General features: G+C 39.5%; 1 protein-coding gene across 5 annotated transcripts in view; it reads right to left on the reverse strand.

Moving 5' to 3' along the window:
- Window positions 1–20,481, reverse strand: part of AIDA (axin interactor, dorsalization associated) — a 39,311-nt gene that overhangs the window by 6,903 nt on the left and 11,927 nt on the right. For 4 of the 5 annotated variants that reach the window (XR_007458944.1, XR_007458942.1, XR_007458943.1 and 1 more), the window contains exons 3-7: window positions 17,401–17,454; window positions 16,948–17,002; window positions 10,202–10,265; window positions 9,868–9,974; window positions 597–719 (exon numbers count right to left, since the gene is read on the reverse strand). Coding sequence is in view for 2 of the 5 variants with exons in the window: in XM_049635246.1 (XP_049491203.1) it covers window positions 597–719; window positions 9,868–9,974; window positions 10,202–10,265; window positions 16,948–17,002; window positions 17,401–17,454 (403 nt within the window). In the remaining 3 variants the exon portion in view is untranslated. The remainder of the gene's footprint in view (window positions 1–596; window positions 720–9,867; window positions 9,975–10,201; window positions 10,266–16,947; window positions 17,003–17,400; window positions 17,455–20,481) is intronic. The other variant, XM_049635247.1, reaches the window with a different exon arrangement.

The following is a 20,481-nucleotide window of genomic DNA, read 5'->3' on the forward strand; positions in this document are numbered from 1 at the left end:
GGGGGGGGGCGGGTTGACAGGAGAACATGGGGCTTCGCAAAGAAAACCACACACCCTGAGAAGGTGAGCAGAAGGATCTGCTATTAAAGACAGCGTGTATGTCTAGTCAGTGTCTATGTCCAGATGGAATTTTAAGAATATAGACACATACGGGGTGCTGGGTGGCTCAGTCAGTTGAGCTCTGGCTCTTGGTTTCGGCTCAGGTCATGATCTCACATTTCGTGAGTTCGAGCCCCACGATGGGCTCTGAGCGGACAGTGTGGAGCCTGCTTGGGATTCTCTCTCTCCCTCCCTCGCCCCTCCCCTGCTCACGCTGTCTCTGTCTCTCCCAAAAAGATAAAAAAAAGAGATTTACAAAACACCCTCAAAAGCAACTGTGCATGAAGGTTATAAATAACAAAGTATTTTTAGTAAACCTCTCAGAAATATTCAGTGAAGGAAAGAGGACAGCTTCCCAGGGATTTTACCTCGGTGTAGAATGAACTCAAATGAGTTGTCGCAGAGGCGAGAACCCACCCCCACAGCCCCTCACGTCCCAAACGAGAATCAACATTATAAAATTCACAAGAGGCGAAAATGTACACAGAGTTATTTACCCTTTACACTAACTGTAATATAGGGGTCGATGCACTGCCCCGCATCCTTCAGACCGATTTTCTCAATTCTGATAGTGAGTAACGTCATTCCCGGTTCTGACGGCAGCCTTGGCAATAAAGTACCTGACAACAGAACAGCAAAGAAAGTGAGCCCCACCAGCAAGTTCAGAGTCAGTATTTTAACAACCCAGAGAAGACAGAACCTTGCTCTCACCTGACTCGGTAACCAGCCAGCCCTTAACTGGGGTTTCTGAAACTCCCAAACACTCAACGTTATTCTTTTGGACAAGTATTTAATGTAACGCAAGACACATCTACGCTTCCTTAATTCATATTCAACACCAAAGTGTAAGTAAGTCCAGTTTGTTAAAGATTCAACTCACTAACTTCAGGAAGTCCAATTACAAATTACCACACACTTAATACACTCCTACACACACACACGTCACCTGTACTTACAAACGTAACATAGATTTCGTATCTCTATATGAAGTAGGAGAAAAAACACAGAAAGAGCTTTTCAAACTCTTATATTATCCCAAAGTTTGAGAAACTTAACACCAGAGTCAATCAATAGATCTTTTAGTTATTAACGGAGGAAATAACTTACAACGTAGTATTTGTGTATTTAATTAAGTAATTTTCTAGTCTGACCTCCCACCCCTTTCTGCACCCTATTTTGTATGACCTGTTCTCTTGGAAGTTAATCCTGCTGAGACGGCACGCACGAGAGGGAGTGCACGCTGGCAATCTCCTGGATGCACGCATCAACTAAGCTTTCTAAAACTGAAAATGCCCTGGACCCACACACACGTTCCCGACCGTGATCTGAAGGAAGACATAACTGTACAGTTTGTTAGCTTATTTCTTATCATTACAGAGAACAGAGGTGGAAAAGTCGATTTGAATCTAATACATATACAGCATCTCAAACTACAGAAGCTAACATTTATCGAGGACTTTCACTGACATTCTCCCAATTTCTATCCAACCACGTGTTATCCTACTTTTAATGATGAAGTATTTGAAATGTGTGAATCGATCCACTTACTGCCTTCAAAAGAGTACATTTAATTAACTGCAAACAGGCTTGAGTGGATTTGGGGGGAGGGAGGAGGTGATAAAAACGCCCTCAAGTCGGATCTATGAAACCACGACAAGATATACAACACTACAGATCAGAAGCCACGGAACTGTACCCTTCGAATGAGTGGATTTTACGCCATGAAAATTACTACAAACGTCCCAGAGTCTTCACTGGTGACACTTGTGAAAACTTCTAGCTAATGAAAAGTCGGAAGTGAGGAGGCCAAAAGGGAACACTGAGAGCAGCATTCCACACCGCTTCAAAGGTGAAATTACGTTACCTTTTCACATGAAACAGATCTTGGCCATCTTGCCATATTTTAACACATTTTCAATAGTCAAACGTTTTCTCATATTAAAGATAAGAGGTCTCTTACTGCATCCACTGTCTCCTTCAAATACGTTAATTGGCGAAAACTGACAAACATCAGAAGAGCAAATGAAACAAGGACGTGGCTTCATGGAAACCGGAAAGCAGGCATCCGGGAACCGTCACTTAGGCCAAAAGATACACACTACCCCAGGGGCTCCCTTCTATCACCACCCAAAGTTCTTCTCATCCTTCACTATCCTGGCTTTCAAAATAATTACCGAAAAGCAGTGTAATGATGTTCTGCCTGCTTCTGCCGGTAGCTGTAACTTGTTCGCCTGTATGACCGCACGGTACGGGGGTATATGGTACGTGGGGTTTATCAACGTAGCACAGTTTCTGTACTCATTCTTCTGTTGGCAGGCATTAAGAGGGGCTCCAAGTTTGGAAATTGTTTGGACCAATGCGGCTGTAACATCCCTGCGCACATATTCTAATGTATGTGAGCACACATTTGCAAAAGAGAGGGACCACCAAGTCACGCAGGGCATCGCCCCCCTTTTTACCACGTAAAGACAACCTGTGTCCAAAGTGCTTGTGCAGAGGCCCACTTCAGCACTGCACCCACAGCCCCACCCTCCAGGACACCCTTCTCTTTGGTCCGTTTAAGGTGTGGAGAAACGTTGATCCAGTTTTAATAGGCACTTCTCCAATGACTGACTGAGGTGGAGGCGCTTTTCGTTTCAGAATGAGCATTGGGGGTGCCTGGGTGGCTCAGTCGGTTCAGCGCCCGACTCTTGATTTTGGCTCAGGTCATGATGGCACGGTGGGTGGAATCGAGTCCCGCCTCGGGCTCTGTGCCGACAGCCCGGAGCCTGCTTGGCATTCTCTCTCTCTCTCTCTCTCTCTCTCTCTCTCTCTCTCTCTGTCCCTCCCCTGCTTACTCACTTCCTCTCTCTCTCTCAAGATAAATAAACCTAAAAAAAAAAATTTAGGATGAGCATTTGGATTTCCTCTTTACTGAAGTATCTGTTCGATTATTTTGCACATCTTTTATTGGAATGTTCACCTTTGTCTTATTTGCAAAAGTTCTCTCATGTTTTCATACAAGCTTTTGTTGGATGCGTGTTTTGTAAATAGCCTCTCAGTGACTTACTTTAAAAAGAAACTTTATATTGAAGGATTATATATTAAAAAGTATATAAATTGTGTACAAATTCTAAGTACAGCTTAATGGATTTTCACAAAGTGAACACACCTGCATAACTGCCACCAGATCCAGGAAAGATCTTCCCAGCACGCCAGGAGCCCTCCTTGTGTCCCCAGCACAACCGAACCACTATCTCCCCTAAGAGATGACAACCATTCTTGACCTTCTAACACCAAAGATTAGTTTTATATGTTTAAAATGCCTTTCTCTGTTAATGGTGTCTTCTAATTACAATACATGCTCAATGTTAATACAATCAATTTCTTTTTAAATTTTTTTTACACTTATTTTTTTTTTGAGAGAGAGAGAGCACAAGCGGGGGAGGGGAAGAGAGAGAAGGAGACACAGAATCCGAAGCAGGCTCCAGGCTGTCAGCACAGGGCCTGATGTGGGGCTCGAACTCACCAACTGTGTGATCATGACCTGAGCCAAAGTCGGACGCCTAACTGAGCCACCCAGGAGCCCCTATAATCAATTTCTTAACTCTAAATTCCTTTATACTCACTGCTTTCTGTGTCCTATTCAAGAATCCTTCCCCATTCCAAGATCACGAAGGTATTTTCTTATCTTGTAAGAGCCTTATTGTTTTTCCATCTGCATTTAATTCTACAATCCACTTTGAATACATGTTTGTCTTTGGTGTGTGGAAGGAGCCCAAGCCCATTCTGTCCAACATGGACACCCAACTGTCCCAGCACCACTTATTTAAAAGCCCGTCATTTCCCCCATTGATCCACAGGGCACCTCGATCACAAATCAAGCGTGGGCTGTTCTGGGCTTTCCATTCTGCCTCACAGGACCATCTCTTAAACTTGCAAGGCTATGTAGTTTCTTAATGACTGTAACTTTGTAAGAAGCCTTGACATTTGGTAAAGCAAATTCTCCCCTCGACATTACTTTTCAAGGGGCAACTATATTTGGCCCTTTGCATTCCCATGTAAGTTATAAAAACAGATCTCAAGTTCTTTAAAAAAAAAACCTTTGGAATTTCAGCGAAGTTCAGATCGATTTTACAAACAGTCACATCTTTACAAACTGCTTCTTCTAATCCATGAACTGAAATATACCTTTCAATTTATTAAAAAGACAACATCTCTTGATAGTTTTATTATTTTCTTCACAAACATCTTATACTTTTTTTAATTTTAATTTTTTAAATTTGCATCCAAATTAGTTAGCATATAGTGCAACAATGATTTCAGGAGTAGATTCCTTAGTGCCCCTTACCCATTTAGCCCCCCCCCACACACACACACACCCCCTCTAGTAACCCTCTGTTTGTTCTCCATATTTATGAGTCTCTTATGTTTTGTCCCCCTCCGTTTTTATATTATTTTTGTTTCCCTTCCCTTATGTTCATATGTTTTGTCTCTTAAAGTCCTCATATGAGTGAAGTCATATGATTTTTGTCTTTCTCTAATTTCACTTAGAGTAATTTCACCCTCCAGTTCCATCCACGTAGTTGCAAATGGCAAGATTTCATTCTTTTTGATTGCCGAGTAATCTCCATTGTATATATACACCACATCTCCTTTATCCATTCATCCGTCGATGGACATTGGGCTCTGTCCATACTTTGGCTACTGTCGATAGTGCTGCTATAAACATCGGGGTGCATGTGTCCCTTCAAAACAGCACACCTGTATCCCTTGGATAAATACCTAGTAGTGCAATGGCTGGGTCGTAGGGTAGTTCTATTTTTAGCTTTTTGAGGAAACTCCATACTGTTTTCCAGAGTGGCTGCACCAGTTTGCATTCCCACCAGCAGTGCAAAAGAGTTCCCCTTTTTCCGCATCCTCACCAACATCTGTTGTTGCCTGAGTTGTTAATGTTAGCCATTCTGACAGGTTGAGGTGGTATCTCATTGTGATGATGAGTGATGTTGAGCATTTTTTCATGTGTCGGTTAGCCAGCTGGATATCTTTTTTGGAGAAGTGTCTATTCATGTCTTTTGCCCATTTCTTCACTGGATTATTTGCTTTTTGGGTGTTGAGTTTGATAGTTCTTTATAGATTTTAGATACTAACCCTTTATCTGATATGTCATTTGCGAATATCTTCTCCCATTCTGTCGGTTGCCTTTTAGTTTTTCTGATTGTTTCCTTGGCTGTGCAAAAGCTTTTATTTTGATGAGGTCCCAATAGTTCATTTTTGCTTTTGTCTCCCTTGCCTCCGGAGACGTGCTGAGTAAGAAGTTGCTGCGGCCAAGATCCAAGAGGTTTTTGCCTGCTTTCTCCTTGAGGCTTCTGATGGCTTCCTGTCTTACATTGAGGTCTTTCATCCATTTTGAGTTTCTTTTTGTGACTGGTGTAAGACAGTGGTCCAGGTTCATTCTTCTGCATGTTGCTGTCCAGTTTTCCCAGCACCACTTGCTGAAGAGACCGTCTTTGTTTTATTGGATATTCTTTCCTGCTTTGTCAAAGATTAGTTGGCCATATGTTTGTGGGTCCATTTCTGGGTCCTCTATTCTGTTCCATCGATCTGAGTGTTCTTGTGCCAAAAGGTCTTATACTTCTTTTGTTGGATTACTAGGTATTTAACATTCTATGATACTCTAACAAAAGTTATTTCATTTTCTAAGCAATTGTTGCCTGTTTATAGATAGAATCAATTCTTAAGTACAGACTGTTTTTTTCTAACCAAGGAACCATGCATGCTAAACTTTCTTATTAATCCTAATTACTCACCTATTGATTCTTTTACATGTACTATGTATATATTCATCACATCTACAAATAAAGAAAAGGGATTTTCTGCCCCTAATGTTTATCTTTTATTTCTTTTTCTTCTCCTAGTACACTGGCTAGAACTTCCAGAACAACGTTAATAAAAAGACGTAATAGCCGGCACTCTTACTCCCGGCCTTGTTCTCGATCTGAAAAGGAAAGCTTCAATTTTTACCACTAAGTATGATTTTGGCTCTAAGTGTCCCTACAGAAGTGTTTTGTTCTCAGTCTGCCAGAATTTTTTAAACTCAAGAATAGATTTAGAATTTAATTTAAATATTTTCTGCACCGACTGAGAAGATGGGAGATTTTTCCTCAATCCATTAAGGTGTATCACCTTGGTGTACTTTATTTCACAATATATTCTCAAAAATCACTCATTAGTTCATGGAGATTTTCCTACTTATTATCTATAGTGCTCTATGTATCAGAGTTTACTCCACCAATCTACGTATGGTATTTAGGTTGTTCCTAATATTTTACTATTACAAGTAATAGCACAATAAATAACCTGATGTATATGCCAGCCTTTTTTTTGTTCTTTGTTCTCATTTTATTGGAGGTATAACTTCAGAATAAATTATTAGAAGCAGGATTGCTGGACCTAAGAATAAAATGTCTACTTTTGTTGTCATCGATGAATTCCCCTCCAAAGGGGCTGTACCTTTTTGTACTCGCACCAGCCCCACAGCCTCCGCAACAGCAGTTTTAATTTGTATGTCTCTTATTATAAGTTACATATCTTTTCCCATGTTTAAGGGCTCTTTGTACGTATTTGTGTGTCTGTATGTGTGTGTAAACTGTCCATGGCCTTTGTGCAATTTTCTAATATGCTTGTGGCCTTTGTTGTCACAAGGTAAAGGTTTCTTATACATTAAGGTTGTTGGGTCCTTATTTGTCTTTTTTACTCTGATTATGGCTTTTCTGACAGTCAAAAGGGGACTGCTTATCCAACTTTAAAGCCAATGGTAGAGTCTCCTTTTACGAAAGCCTATGTTTTTCCCAAGTGAATATTAAAATTGTTTCCACATTAAAGAGGTAAATTTCATTCTTTTAGTTTCAAAAATAAAGGCGTACGTATATTTAAGCCTACATAAGAGATAAATCAACACATTCAACATAATAATTTTGAAAGAGCTAAGCCTGTATTTGAGCTTCTCACTTAACAGGAAAATGTTTTTTAAAATCTTGAAAATGGTGCCTTGGGCTATTTTTGAATTCATATTGTTTTGGCTTATGATTTAAGTAGCTTTACTATTCAACATTGTCAATACATTTGCTGGACATAAATAACAGGTTGTCAATTTATAACCTTTACTTAGATGAAATCTACCAAGCCTACCTTTAGAACAATTAAATCTCATTTTCGCTTAAGCCAGTTATTCAAAAGAAATTTATTGTTTGCCTGTGAGGTTTTAAATTTTTGAAAAGAGAAAGTAGTGTCAGGAAAGTTCAGATTCTTAAGCTTTTTATTTCTTCAAGAAAGGTTGGCTGAAAGTCATTTTTGATTTTAAATGCGAAAAAACTACTCTGAGTCAATATTGTACCACATACGAAACCTCATTCCTCCTCAGCCTTACAGTGGTAGTGGTTACATAACTGTGCATTTGTCAAAACTCATAAGGCTGCGCACTAAAAATGACGAGTTAGATATGTAAATGATACTTCAATAAATCTGACTTTAAAAAGCCACAAAAAACTTACAATTCAAGAAATTATATAAACACAAAAGCGACAAATAAAAAGTCGCAATTCCTAGAACCCTCTTGCTACCAAGATGCGGACACTGCCTAGGCATCACTGAAATGTTGGATTCCCTCAAAGTAACAAGGAAAAAACTTTTTGTCTTGCTTTACAATTAAATGTTAAATGCCACCTTCCTATTTCAGTGGTGATTTCAATAGATATAATCTTACAAATTACTTTTTAATAACATTCATATCACAAACTAAATTCAGTTAATTAAACTAAACGTGCTCTTTCTTACTTTTAGGAAAAAGAAATTCAGGGAACAAAAGGTTTGGTAACCTTCCTGTGTCTCTAAAATGAGATATCACAATGCAATACCAGGATACAAAAATTTATTTAGCTTGGGTTTAATCTTACGGAGCAAATGGATTTAATTTATGGTGTTAGTTTCTTTTCAACTCAGCAACCCGAACCCCACAAAGACCTTAATCTGTACCATGGTTCGCATCATCTGCTAAGGATCCCGTTTGCCACAGAAGTGCAGTAAGTGAGCAAACAACCAAATCGGACTGAAATTTACAGCACTGGAAGCTACACCAATTACAACATGTGGCTTGAAAAGAGAATAACGGTTATTCAGTCAGTAAAACAGCAAAATGATTTCTCTCACCCCCTTGAAATTTCCTACGTAAATGACAAAAGTAAGAAAAACACCCCATTCCTCGTCAAGCAAAGCAGGCTGGAAATAATGCCCTGCGACCAAAGAAACATTCCCAAGAACAGCCACCGTTACAGTGCCTGTGATTCCCCCAGTAACCCGGAGCATAGGTACCGCGACCGTCCACTGAAGGGTGGTGAAGGGAAAAGCAACAGTGGTCACCACATACTCAGCATACGACACACACTGTGCTCAAAGCTTCAGACCTAGTGCCGTGCTTAACCTTCACAGTAACCTTATAACTTAGGCACTACTATTATCCCATTCTACAAATGAAGAAATTGAAGTGCAGACTGGTTGAGGAAACAAGGGCAAAGTCCTTCAAGTAGTCCTTGTCAGAGCCTAGTGGAACTCCAGCCCACGTATCTGTTGGTTCAAGCCTATGCTGTTCCTACCCCAGAATGCCTCCCCCAGGGAGTTCCAAAAATACCGGAATATTACTATACTTTCATTACCAAGAGAGCTATCTGCATGACACACAGACTGTATTTAGATCTACCGTAAAGCTTCCAGAGTCTATTTTAAAATGCACGATAACCTCATAGCCTATTGCTATCATTCCGAAGTGGACCAGTTTACCACAAAGGAAAACTACGCACTGTGTAAGACCAGAAAAGAGTAAACCAGTGCTTGGGAGAAGCAAGAAACTAATCCAGGGTGCCTGCCTAGGTCACTTACACCAAGGGAAGATCCTCACTGAGATCTTCTGCAAATAAAGAAGGCTTGCCATACATTACTGGCTTTCCTAAATCAGGATGGGAAAAAGGGCATTTGCTCAGCACCCACTCCCCCTGGATCCAGTTTTCATGACTACTCGTGATTCATTAAAGAAGTGCTTATGAGAGTGTACAGAAAACAGTTAACACAGCAGGCCTGAGACTCATTCCCAGAAAGGCCTCCTGGCAAGGGCACCCCTTGGCTAGAACCCAGGAACTTGGATGTGGGGCATGTTCCCACCATTCCCCAGTAAGAGTGGCTACTATCCATCAACTGTGCCAACAATATGGCGTACGCTGAATATGCGCCTTCCTTCTGCGAGTCTGGAATTCCGGCCAGAGCTAAGCAGAGGGTGTCTTTGTGATCAACCCCCATTACAGCTGTGGGCACGGAATCTCTAACTGCTTCCCTCAGACACAAGATTTCACATGGAGCACAAAGTACGTGACTCACTGGGAGAGGACTCTCAGAGGCCTGCACCTGGTTTCCTCCAGACTTCACCTTTTCCCTTTGCTGACTTTGTTCTGCTCTTTGCTCACTGCAGTAAATCACAGCTGTGAAGACACTATACGTTAAGTCCCATGAGTCCTCCTAGCGAATCCCTGGACCTCAGGGTGGTCAGGTTATAGGTAGTGAGATACTTCCAGACTATACTTACAAAATGGTTACAGTCAACAACATGGCGGTGAAAATTCATTTTTAAGATTGGCATGAGCTCTGGGAAGGTTCTACTTCCCAGTACCAAGTACCCAAATAAGTTCTCAACACCCTCACACTGGATTCAGTTATGTCCAGTTTGAAATGAGGGATACTCACCGGGCACTCGAGCAGGAAAGGAGTCTGGGGACCCTGCTCCAGCACCGCCCTCTTCTTCTTCATCTTCAAATTCCAGATTCTCTTCTTCACCAGGTGCTAAAATTCTTCTACATGTAGAAGAGCAGATAAAATAGTGAGCTACCTAAACAAATACACTAGAGAGGAATCACAGCCACTCATTTCACAGTTAAGACATTGATGCAAAAATGCTGACAAATATATTGCTGTATTGATATTAAAGATGGTAATGTTGATATAAAAATTTAGAAATATCTGAAAAATAAGTATAAGACAATGAAATGAAAAGACAAATAGTGGTGCTTATTTATTTTACCTTAAGGGGACAGGCTGAACGTCAAATGGAAATTCTTTATTATAGGTAAGAATATTCTTTAGGACTAGAATAAAAACAGAGAGGAGGATACATAAATTCTTCCATGGATCAAAACAAAAAGTTTTATTGGAAATGGCGGATTTTTAATCAGTTTTACTATGCATGTTAATACTTAAAAAAAATTCCCAATCGTAGAATCATTCAGAACCACAATATACTTGTCCGTTGAAGGTCTCAGCAAAATGAAAATATGTAATACACGGCAGGTACCAGTACTTTGTCAGATCTCCAAGGAGAGTTAAGTTCCAGAGTCTCAGAGCCCTCATGGAAAATAAACTCCAAAACAGTTCTTTGTATAAGGTCCCAGTGAGATATGGGGCAGCCGAGAAAGGGAAGACCTCCCTCCCTGCAGTTCTTCAGTCAAAAGACCTGTATTAAAGATAACCAATTAGAGGTACACGAGCTCATTCTGGTCTCTGCCCTGATTACATTTCCCCTCAACTCCATAAAACTGGCAAAACTGGATAAAACTGGTTATAATTTCCACACGTCATTTACAATAGTTTATTGCAGACATATACGTACTTACATACACAGACACATACACAAAGAAGGATTTATCCTCAAGAAGTCTCTCGGTAACATGGTGCCCACCACCTCTGTATTCTAATGTGGCCGATGATTACATTCTGGCAGGTAAACGTAAAGAGATTCTATGATTCTGCCTGCATTTGGGAAGGCACTAGGACTACGGGTACCTTACAGAAGCACTGTTAAGTGTGTAATTCAGTGCTTCGTAGCTGGTGCTATGGGTTTTCAGTAACTACCTGCAATTGTATGAAGGTGAAGTCATGGTGATAACTGAGCAATCCAAAACGTTCCTATGATTTCGTACTCAAGTTATTCGGCCTTGTTCTGGAGTGCTGTAGTCTGAGGATACAATAGCCATGGCATAAATATCGTCCCAAAGTAGGAGACCCCAGGGCACAGACTGTGATCATCCGACTTACCCCAACAGCAGTCGGGGTGCTTACTGGACTTCTCTGTGCACTCTTACCGAGTCCTTCAGTGAGAGAGAGGCCTGCGGCTTGTGTCTACCTTCTCATTCATTCTTATTCCCTCTCTCCCTCTAGCTCTTACCCTCATCTTTCCTCTCTTTTTCTTCTCAACAAATGTGCACCAAGTGCCCACAATGTTCCGGTCACTGTTTTAGGTGCTAAAGGAATGGCAGTGATCAAGACAGAGGGTTCTTGCTCTCATCTATGGATCTGAGACTCTAGTCGGGAGAAGCAGACAGTAAATAAACCGACAAATTAACAAGACAGTGTTAGACTGTGATTAGCGTTAGAAAGGACAGTCAGGACGAGTGTGTAAGCGGAGTACAGGGTGGACTTTAGCTCAGGTGGACGGGGCAGGCCTCTCAAAACTAACTTGTTGGAAGACATGTGAACCGTAACCTGGAAAGAGGAACTGTCCAAAAGTAGCCCCGGGGCAAGGGCTTTCTAAGTATTAAGAAACAGGCTAGAGGGGCGCCTGGCTGGCTCAGTGGGTGCGGCGTGCAACTGTTGATATCGGGATTGTGAGTTTGATCCCCACGAGGGGTAGATTACTTAAAAATAAAATCTTAAAAAAAAAACCCAACAGGCTAGAGCAATCACAAAGGCTCTGAGGCAGGCCCTCGCTCGGCTTGTTCAAGGAAGAAAACAGGCTACATAACTGGAGTTTGGTAGGCCAGAGGGAAGAGGCACAAGATCTGAATCTGATCTTAGCCCTGTAATTATGTCAACTGTCACTGTGTCATTCACGGAACTACTCTGAATCTCAGTTTCCCCAATTCTAAAATGGAAATACTACTTCTGTCACAGACTGTTGAGAGAATTAGTACATATGAAATTGTATGGGAAATTTTAAGTCCCATAGAAGTATAACCCCACATTATTATACAGCTATAATTATTCTATATATACAGAATATATAATTTTATATATATATATATATATATAATAATTATATTATTCTCTCCACGGTATTTAATATTTTGGGTCTCACTGAAAAGCATGATTTTTAAAATTATAAAAACATCCTTTCTAAACTTGTGCATGATTGCTCATTGTGAATAAACTATTAGTTTAACTCCAGTATCACAGTATTGTGCTAAATACTAAGAATAGGGAAGTGGGTGACCAAAAACAGACCATGTATCATTCATATCAGAAATGAAAGCTCTGGGGGCGCCTGGGTGGCTCAGTCGGTTAAGCATCTGACTTCGACTCAGGTCATGATCTCACGGTCCGTGGGTTCGAGCCCCGCGTCGGGCTCTGTGCTGACAGCTCGGAGCCTGGAGCCTGTTTCGGATTCTGTGTCTCCCTCTCTCTCTGGCCCTCCCCTGTTCATGCTCTGTCTCTCTCTGTCTCAAAAATAAATAAACGTTTAAAAAAAAAAAAAAAAAAAAAAAAGAAATGAAAGCTCTGAGGGCTGCCTGGGTGGCTCAGTCGGTTAAGTGTCTGACTCTTGATTTCGGCTCAGGTCATGATCTCATGGTTGTGGGACTGAGCCGTGCATCAGGTTCCGCGGTTGGGTGGGGAGCCTACTTAAGATTCTCTCTCTCCCTCTCCTCTTCCCCTGCTCACACGCACGTGCACTCGTTCTCTCCAAAAAAATAAAAAAATAAATAAAATAAAGGAAATGAAAGCACTGAAATGATACTTTAATTATACAAAGGGGAAAAAGAATCCTTACCACATATGTAAAAAAATCAATAAAGAAGTCAAAAATGGTATCAGTTATTAAGAGTATCTCGTGTCTGTACTGTAATACAAGCACTGAACAGTATTTCTTCTCTTAGGTATACCACTGCTTTGAAAACGAAATGTTCAATTAGATATTTAATTTGTAGGAGTAATTTCAGAAGGAAAATAACCAATCTTTTCTCATTTTCTGTAATTGTAGGATAGGTTTCTATTTTCACCAACTATGGAATAACAGATTCTGATGTCTTTAGACTTTACACAAGATTTTTCTTCCACCAATACCAGTGTTGATATTTTAGGATATTTGGAGAAGAGAAGCAGTTTGTAACTTCCTGGAAGGTGTTCTTGTGAGCACAGAGTCCATCAAGGCTGGCAGCTGATGGTGCACCCGTGCTGGTAAGCATCCGGCACCCCTAGCCCACTGTCACACAGCCTGGCCTGCCACCCTCCACAAGGTCACACTCTGAAGATGACACACAGTTATCAAAACGTGTTCTGCTTGTGCCTAATTCACTTCGTTTTTCTTTTTTTATTTTATTTTTTTAATTAAAAAAAAAATTTTTTTTTTTAACGTTTATTTATTTTTGAGACAGAGAGAGACAGAGCATGAACGGGGGAGGGTCAGAGAGAGGGAGACACAGAATCTGAAACAGGCTCCAGGCTCCGAGCTGTCAGCACAGAGCCCGACGCGGGGCTTGAACTCACGGACCGTGAGATCATGACCTGAGCCGAAGTCGGCCGCTTAACTGACTGAGCCACCCAGGCGCCCCTCGCTTCATTTTTCTGAGGGACAAAATGAACAAGCGCTACCTTCCCATCCGAAAAGTTATGTTTTAAATTACAGGATAAGATTCCCTGAAGACATTCAACCCTATTCCACTTAAAAATGTGCCAAGTCCGTATGATATGCAGAGCACTACAATGGACTCTGTGGGGAAAATACAAAGGTTATTCACAAACTCCTCGAGGGGAGAAATGAATTAAGAATCATACAGGGTGGACTACGATAACAGATATAAAAAATGCTCCTATGAAAGACAGAAGGTAGGGATGCCTGGGTGGCTCAGCTGGTGAAGTGTCTGACTCTCCGTTTCAGCTCAGGTCACGATCTCATGGTTTTGTGGGTTCAAGCCCCACGTCGGGCTCTGTGCTGACAGCGCGGAGCCTATGTGGGATACTCTTTGTCTCTGCCCCTTCCCCGCTCACACTGTGTCTCTCTCAAAATAGATATATAAACTTATTTAAAAAAAAAAAAAAAAAAGGACAGGAGGTAGAGCTTAATTAGGGAGAAAAATCTTTCAGAGAAAGGTGGGATTAATCTGGGGCCTCGAAGGATCAATCAATGGAAGGACTTTACAGGTGACAGGGGCAGGGGGATAGGTTTCAGTAAGAAGTAGTATATTACCAAGGACTAACAAAAGAAAATGAAACAAATAGTACTTTCAAGATCTTAGTTGTAGTACGAATTTCAGACTACACTATCAAGAGATCTCTTTTAAAACTTTAAAGCAAAAATACATTAGCAGAATAAACTGAGTTCTATGTATTAATTTTTCTTTCCTTCTGGCCTTAGAAGATGCAGAAGCTAGCCTGACTCAATCTGAAATATACTCAAATACCAATTTGTAGAAAATGTTTCATTCTGATCAAGTAACTAACTCATAACCAGTGCCTCGCTTTGATAAATGCAAAATTACAGAGCATATCCCGAGATATAACATATACATTTACATTCCTTGAAGACACAACAGCAAATTAACATCACCCAAAAAGATAATTAAGTACCAAGAAGGTCCAAATGCACTATATAAATTCAAAGTATAGCAAAATAAATCCCAATAGTACTATCTTTGCTTCCCATCCCCACCCCTAATCTTAAAAAAATAAAAACAAGCAAACAAACAGACACAAAAGCAAGAAACAGAGGATTAATGCAGGGTTTAGTCCAATCTTCTACTAACACATGGGTTGCTTGAACTGGAAAACCATAATCTTTAGGGTTGATGTCAATACCGCACCATTACAGATATTAACAACACAATATGGTGGAAGGAACACAGGCTCTGGGGTCACTTAGAAACCTGGTCAAAACCCAGTTCTGACATGTACAAACTGTGAAGTCATGGGCAAGTGTCAGCAAAACACAGCTGAGTGGAGTTATTTGAGTGTTTGGTCCATAGCTGATACTCTAAAAAAACGGTAACTATTAACACCAACAAAAGATCCTATAAGGCAATAGGAGAAATCTGTAAGATTCTAAAGTTTTATTTGGAAACAAACTGAAAAACAAACAAAACAACAAACAGTGACTAAATAGAAAGTCAAAATCCTAATAATTTTTGTCATGAAAAAAACTGAACATTATAATCTTCTTTAGAACCATTACATAACAGACATCATAACTGCAGTTGTAATTTTTTATATGTTTATTTTGAGAGAGAGAGAGAGAGAGAACACACACAGAGGAGGGACAGAGAGGGAGAGAGTGGGAGACAGAGAATCTGAAGCAGGCTCCACACAGTCAGCAGAGAGGTCGATGCAGGGCTAAAACCCATGAACCATGAGATCATGACTGAGCTCAAGTCGGACATTCAGCTGACTGAGCCACCCAGGCACCCCCACTGTCATCTTTTTAAAAAGCTATCGATGTGCTTTTCTTAAAATAATCTAATATATAACCATATATGGTATGATTGCATTTATGCAAAATGTCCAGAACACGCAAATTCACAAAAACAGAAAGTAGATTAATGGTTGCCTAGGACCAGGAATTGAGGAGCGGGGGAAGCAGATGTGTGCTAATGGGGATGGGGTCTCTTTCTGGGGCGATGGAAATGTTCTAAGGTAGACTGTGGTGATTCTCAATAATTGTGTCTTTGCCTACATTACAGACATTTGCTCTAAGTGAACATCCATTTGAACCAGTAAGAAAACCTTATTTGGCACATCCCGACCACCAAAACATTTGAAGCAACTGTTTACTTCAAAAAAGCTTTCAAGAAGGGAAAGGAAAATGGGAACAAGGAAATACTTCGTAAAGCACAGCAAACAGCTGGACTGATTTCAGTGTAGTCTTCAAAGACAGGTAGTATAAATGGGCCTCAATGGCTGTAACTTTTTCCTCTCCAGGAAACTCTACTGTCAATGCTTACCAAAGTAGGTATAGTCTTATTGAAGTGGTTAAAACAAAACAAAGGCTAAAACATATGGATGAGGTACAACCTCGAATCAAATAATTTTTCATATTCTATAATGGTGAACAGAATAATAATTCCTATAATATTTAGGGGTAGTCCTCAATATAACCTCGAGTTAGATACAATCATTTTACAGATGTGAAAACTGAAGAGAGGTTAAGTAACTTGCCCTAGACATCAATATATTCTATACATACAACAGTCATATATCCAACAAACCAATATACTTATTTTAATACCATTTGGCCATATGCTTTAGGTTCTTTTAAAAATGTTTTTTAAAAAGGACTTTGTAGTAACTAAGTGGGATGTATCAATGAGTAAATCTTTAAAAAATTAGTTCTCTCCTTTTCTTTCTCTACTATAAAATCCATTTGAATTGAGGCAGTTAACATTTAAGGTAAAATGTTTAACAACTACGATCCCACTAATAACTTATTTTAAATTTAAGCATTTCTATAACATTTTAGGACGTATAAAAGCACAAAAAAGTCACACATGACTAGATACTAACAGAAATGAATAAGCATCTATGCCAAATAATCCTTATTTTTTATTTTTATTTTTGAGAGAGAGAGAGAGACAGACAGAGACAGAGAGAGAATATCTTAAGCAGACTTCACACCGAATGTGCAGCTCCATCCCACGACCCTGGGATCACAACCTGAGCCAAAATCAAGAGTCAGATGCTCAAATGACTGAGCCACCCAGATGCCCTTATGCTAAATAATCTTTGTATCTCTAAGAGATTAAATATCTTTCTAAAGGAGTACCACCAAAAAAATAAAGTAAAACTTACTTGGTTCTAGCTTCTTCAGGTCCTCCAGTTTAAATTCTTCTTGAGACTGTGTGGACTGAATTTAAAACACACATATTACATCTTTTTATTACAAAAGTTTCACTACACCCTATGTTTTTTAAGTGGCAAGAACTAAATATTCAAAAAGTAGCCAAAATAAATGAATCCATTTCTTGCTTTCAAAGTAGAAAATGAAAAGTCCCAAACGGGTTTTTATTGGGTTTTATATTTTGGAACATTCAGGGTAAAAATTGCAAAAGGTGGAAGTTATATCTTTTCTCTATAACTTATTAAATATGAACTAAATCTTTGAATAGGACTTTAACCCATGAATTCTTATTGCTATACATCTCTTCTGACACAATACCGCTTTTAGCATTAACCCCTATGTTTATTACAACAGTTCAGAATAATTTTCTCTTACATTAGAAAGAAAAAAAAAATGCTGTTTACCTGTAAAGCTGCACTTCGTAATTCCAAGCATGTTGCAATTTTGCCTATGGTTTTCTGTAGGAGAAAGAAAAAGGTATAAATACCAAATACACTGTAACTGTTAGTTGTCAAAATCATGGAGTTAATTTTTGTTCGTAAACGATCTATAATTTTTTTAAAGTTAAATTCTATTTCTTTTTGGTGTCTTGCAGATTTTAGAGAAGAGAAACAAGAGGCAAAGGGCTAGGACAAGAGAGAGAAGGGGAATGTATATTCTCTCCACACCTAATTGTACTCTGACCAATTTAAAATCCAATTGGCTTTGTTGAAAGCTTTAAGATTTATTTAAAGGGCAATGAAAAGAATTCCAACTTCTTCCCTCCCCAGCTTTTCCTTCCTTCTTCTCTATTAAGCCTGAAAGTCCTGAAAAGATTTAAAACTAGAAATACCTGAAAATTAGCAAAATGGGATCATTTAATTTTGACTTAAGTCCAATCTTGACTTGTCTAATTAAATATATAGATAATACCAAGCAAAATCAATAGTTGTGATATGCGGTGTGCTAATTTTGCATCCAGGTCTGTTTTAGATGAGCTATAAGACAGACGTAAATGATAGGGTACAGTCCTTGCTTTTCCTAAGCTCAAATTCTATTATGTGAGAGGAGATACTACAAAATCACTGTAATATTAAGAAAAAACACTTAACTCTTACACGCACAGCAAAGTAAGCCATTACGTATGTTCTGAAGAAATAGTGCAAGAATCTGTGTTAGAAATCAAACCCTAGTGACTTGGGAAGGTTTTTAAAACTGAAGAGTTGACAAAACTGTCACAATTCAGTTGTCCAAAGTCTCAAACTGAAAGCAGAGGGATATAGGTTTGAAAATGTGTGTGTCCTAGGGTGGTCATTCAGAAGGACCTTCAATTGCACAGAAGTTTTTGAACAGAAGAATGACCATCAGATTTGCCCTTTTAAGAAGACTGTTGTGAGAACAGTCCCCATAGGCTAGGGTAGAAAAGGGAAAAGACCAAAGGTAAGAGCAGTCGGGTTACCTCAGCTGTCCAGGCAAACGGTAATCACAACAAGAACGTGAACGACGAGGGTGGAAATGACAATGAGGAAACCCACAGAAGAAACACCTACAAGAGTAGACGGCTGAAGTACGCCCATCAACATTTTTAAGTCCTTGCAAAAAAAGGCATTTCTTCTGTTTTTATTAGAAATAAACCCAGACCATGAAAGTTAAGTATTTACATACATGTGCGCTGCCTTCAGAACGAAACACTGCTTGGAAAAAAATGATGTATCTTCTACATGTACTGATCACTTGCAAAAGTTTAGCAAATTGGCTTTTGTGGTTTTCTCTTTGGCCACTTTCTTTATAAGATAAATGAGGAGCAAAAAGGTGTAATGAGTATTGTGCTGGCCCCTGGCACTTAGGCGAGTGGGCACTACACAATTATCTTACCAACGATAAACAGCTGGTACACAGACTCGACCCGCTACTGAGTGAGACAGGACCCTTGGCCAAGGAACAAAACGCTATTTAACTGTCTCCATGATCTTTAAAACTTCCTTTTAGGGGCGCCTGGGTGGCGCAGTCGGTTAAGCGTCCGACTTCAGCCAGGTCACGATCTCGCGGTCCGTGAGTTCGAGCCCCGCGTCAGGCTCTGGGCTGATGGCTCGGAGCCTGGAGCCTGTTTCCGATTCTGTGTCTCCCTCTCTCTCTGCCCCTCCCCAGTTCATGCTCTGTCTCTCTCTGTCCCAAAAATAAATAAAAAACGTTGAAAAAAAAAAAAACAAAAAAAAAAACTTCCTTTTAATCCCACTATCTCAGTTTAGAAAATACCCAATTTTATTCTGAAATTTTACGTTTAAAGTAAATGTAGTAATTGCAAAAGGACTCGAGGTAACTCATAGATTTATCCGTTCTCTCAAATAGCTATTGCATATGAAACAGCAATAGTCTTTTCTACATAAAATATAACATCCCCAAATAAGGGTTCAAATATACCATTCAGCTCTGACAAAACTAGCAGGTGATTTAAAATGTGTGTGGGTGTGTGTAGTTAGATAGTAATGGCTAACGGCCATTAAATACTCAGGCTCTCCTAAGTGATGTACAAGCATTAATTCATGTAATCTTACTCTAACCCCGAGTTAAGACACAATCCTTCTGTAGACGTGAAGACTGAAGAGAGGTTCAGTAACTTGCCCTAGACATCAAAGTATTCTATACATACAACAGTAATATATCCAACAAAGCAATATACTTATTTTAATATCATTTGGCCATATGCTTTAGGTTCTTTAAAAAATGCTTTTCAAAAAGGGTTTTGTTGTGAGATGTGTCAATGAGGAAGTCTTTAAAAATATTGGCTAACTCCCCTTCTTTCTCTACTATAAGATCCATTTGAATCGAGGCGGTTAACATTTAAGGTAAAATGCTCTTTAACAACTACAATCCCACTAATAACCTATTTTAAATTTAAGCATTTCTTCAAGTTAAGCAGAACTGGCCGCTCTGTACACAGAACCTACTGAACTGTGGCAAAATACCAATGAGCATTATTCATAACTACTTTAAGGGACCACACCCAACATCAGCATTAAAAAGGGAGCGAAACACTATCATTTTCAGCTGCAGCAATGACTTTTAAAACATGTAGCATTTACTGATGTCAAAATCAAGTTCTCGCTACTGTAACTGTTCCACCTTTCTTAGAAACAAACCGTTAGGAAGAATGATGAAGTGGCACAAGGTCGCTTGTGTCCAAGCAGAAGTACTATCAACTCGAGTACGTTGAGACTAAGCCCTGAAGGTAAATGAAGACTAATTTTAGAAAGATTTAAATTATTAGTACCTCATTCAAATGAACTGCTCATGCCTAATATGGTATAGCCATGGAAAATGTTCTCATTTTCAGAATATTGGCTATTTTATTTTGTCATTGTTAGGGAAATTAATAACTCTAAAAGAGCAGTTAAGGAAAAGACGGACTAAAAACAAAGAGCTACAGTTTAATTTTGCTAAAACATAATTTATATAAGGAAAAAAAGTTTACAAAATACACATAAAGTAACACAGTCTCACTCCAG

The sequence above is a fragment of the Panthera uncia genome, chromosome F1 (assembly GCF_023721935.1).
Source record: "Panthera uncia isolate 11264 chromosome F1, Puncia_PCG_1.0, whole genome shotgun sequence".
In the NCBI taxonomy this organism is placed as follows: Eukaryota; Metazoa; Chordata; class Mammalia; order Carnivora; family Felidae; genus Panthera; species Panthera uncia.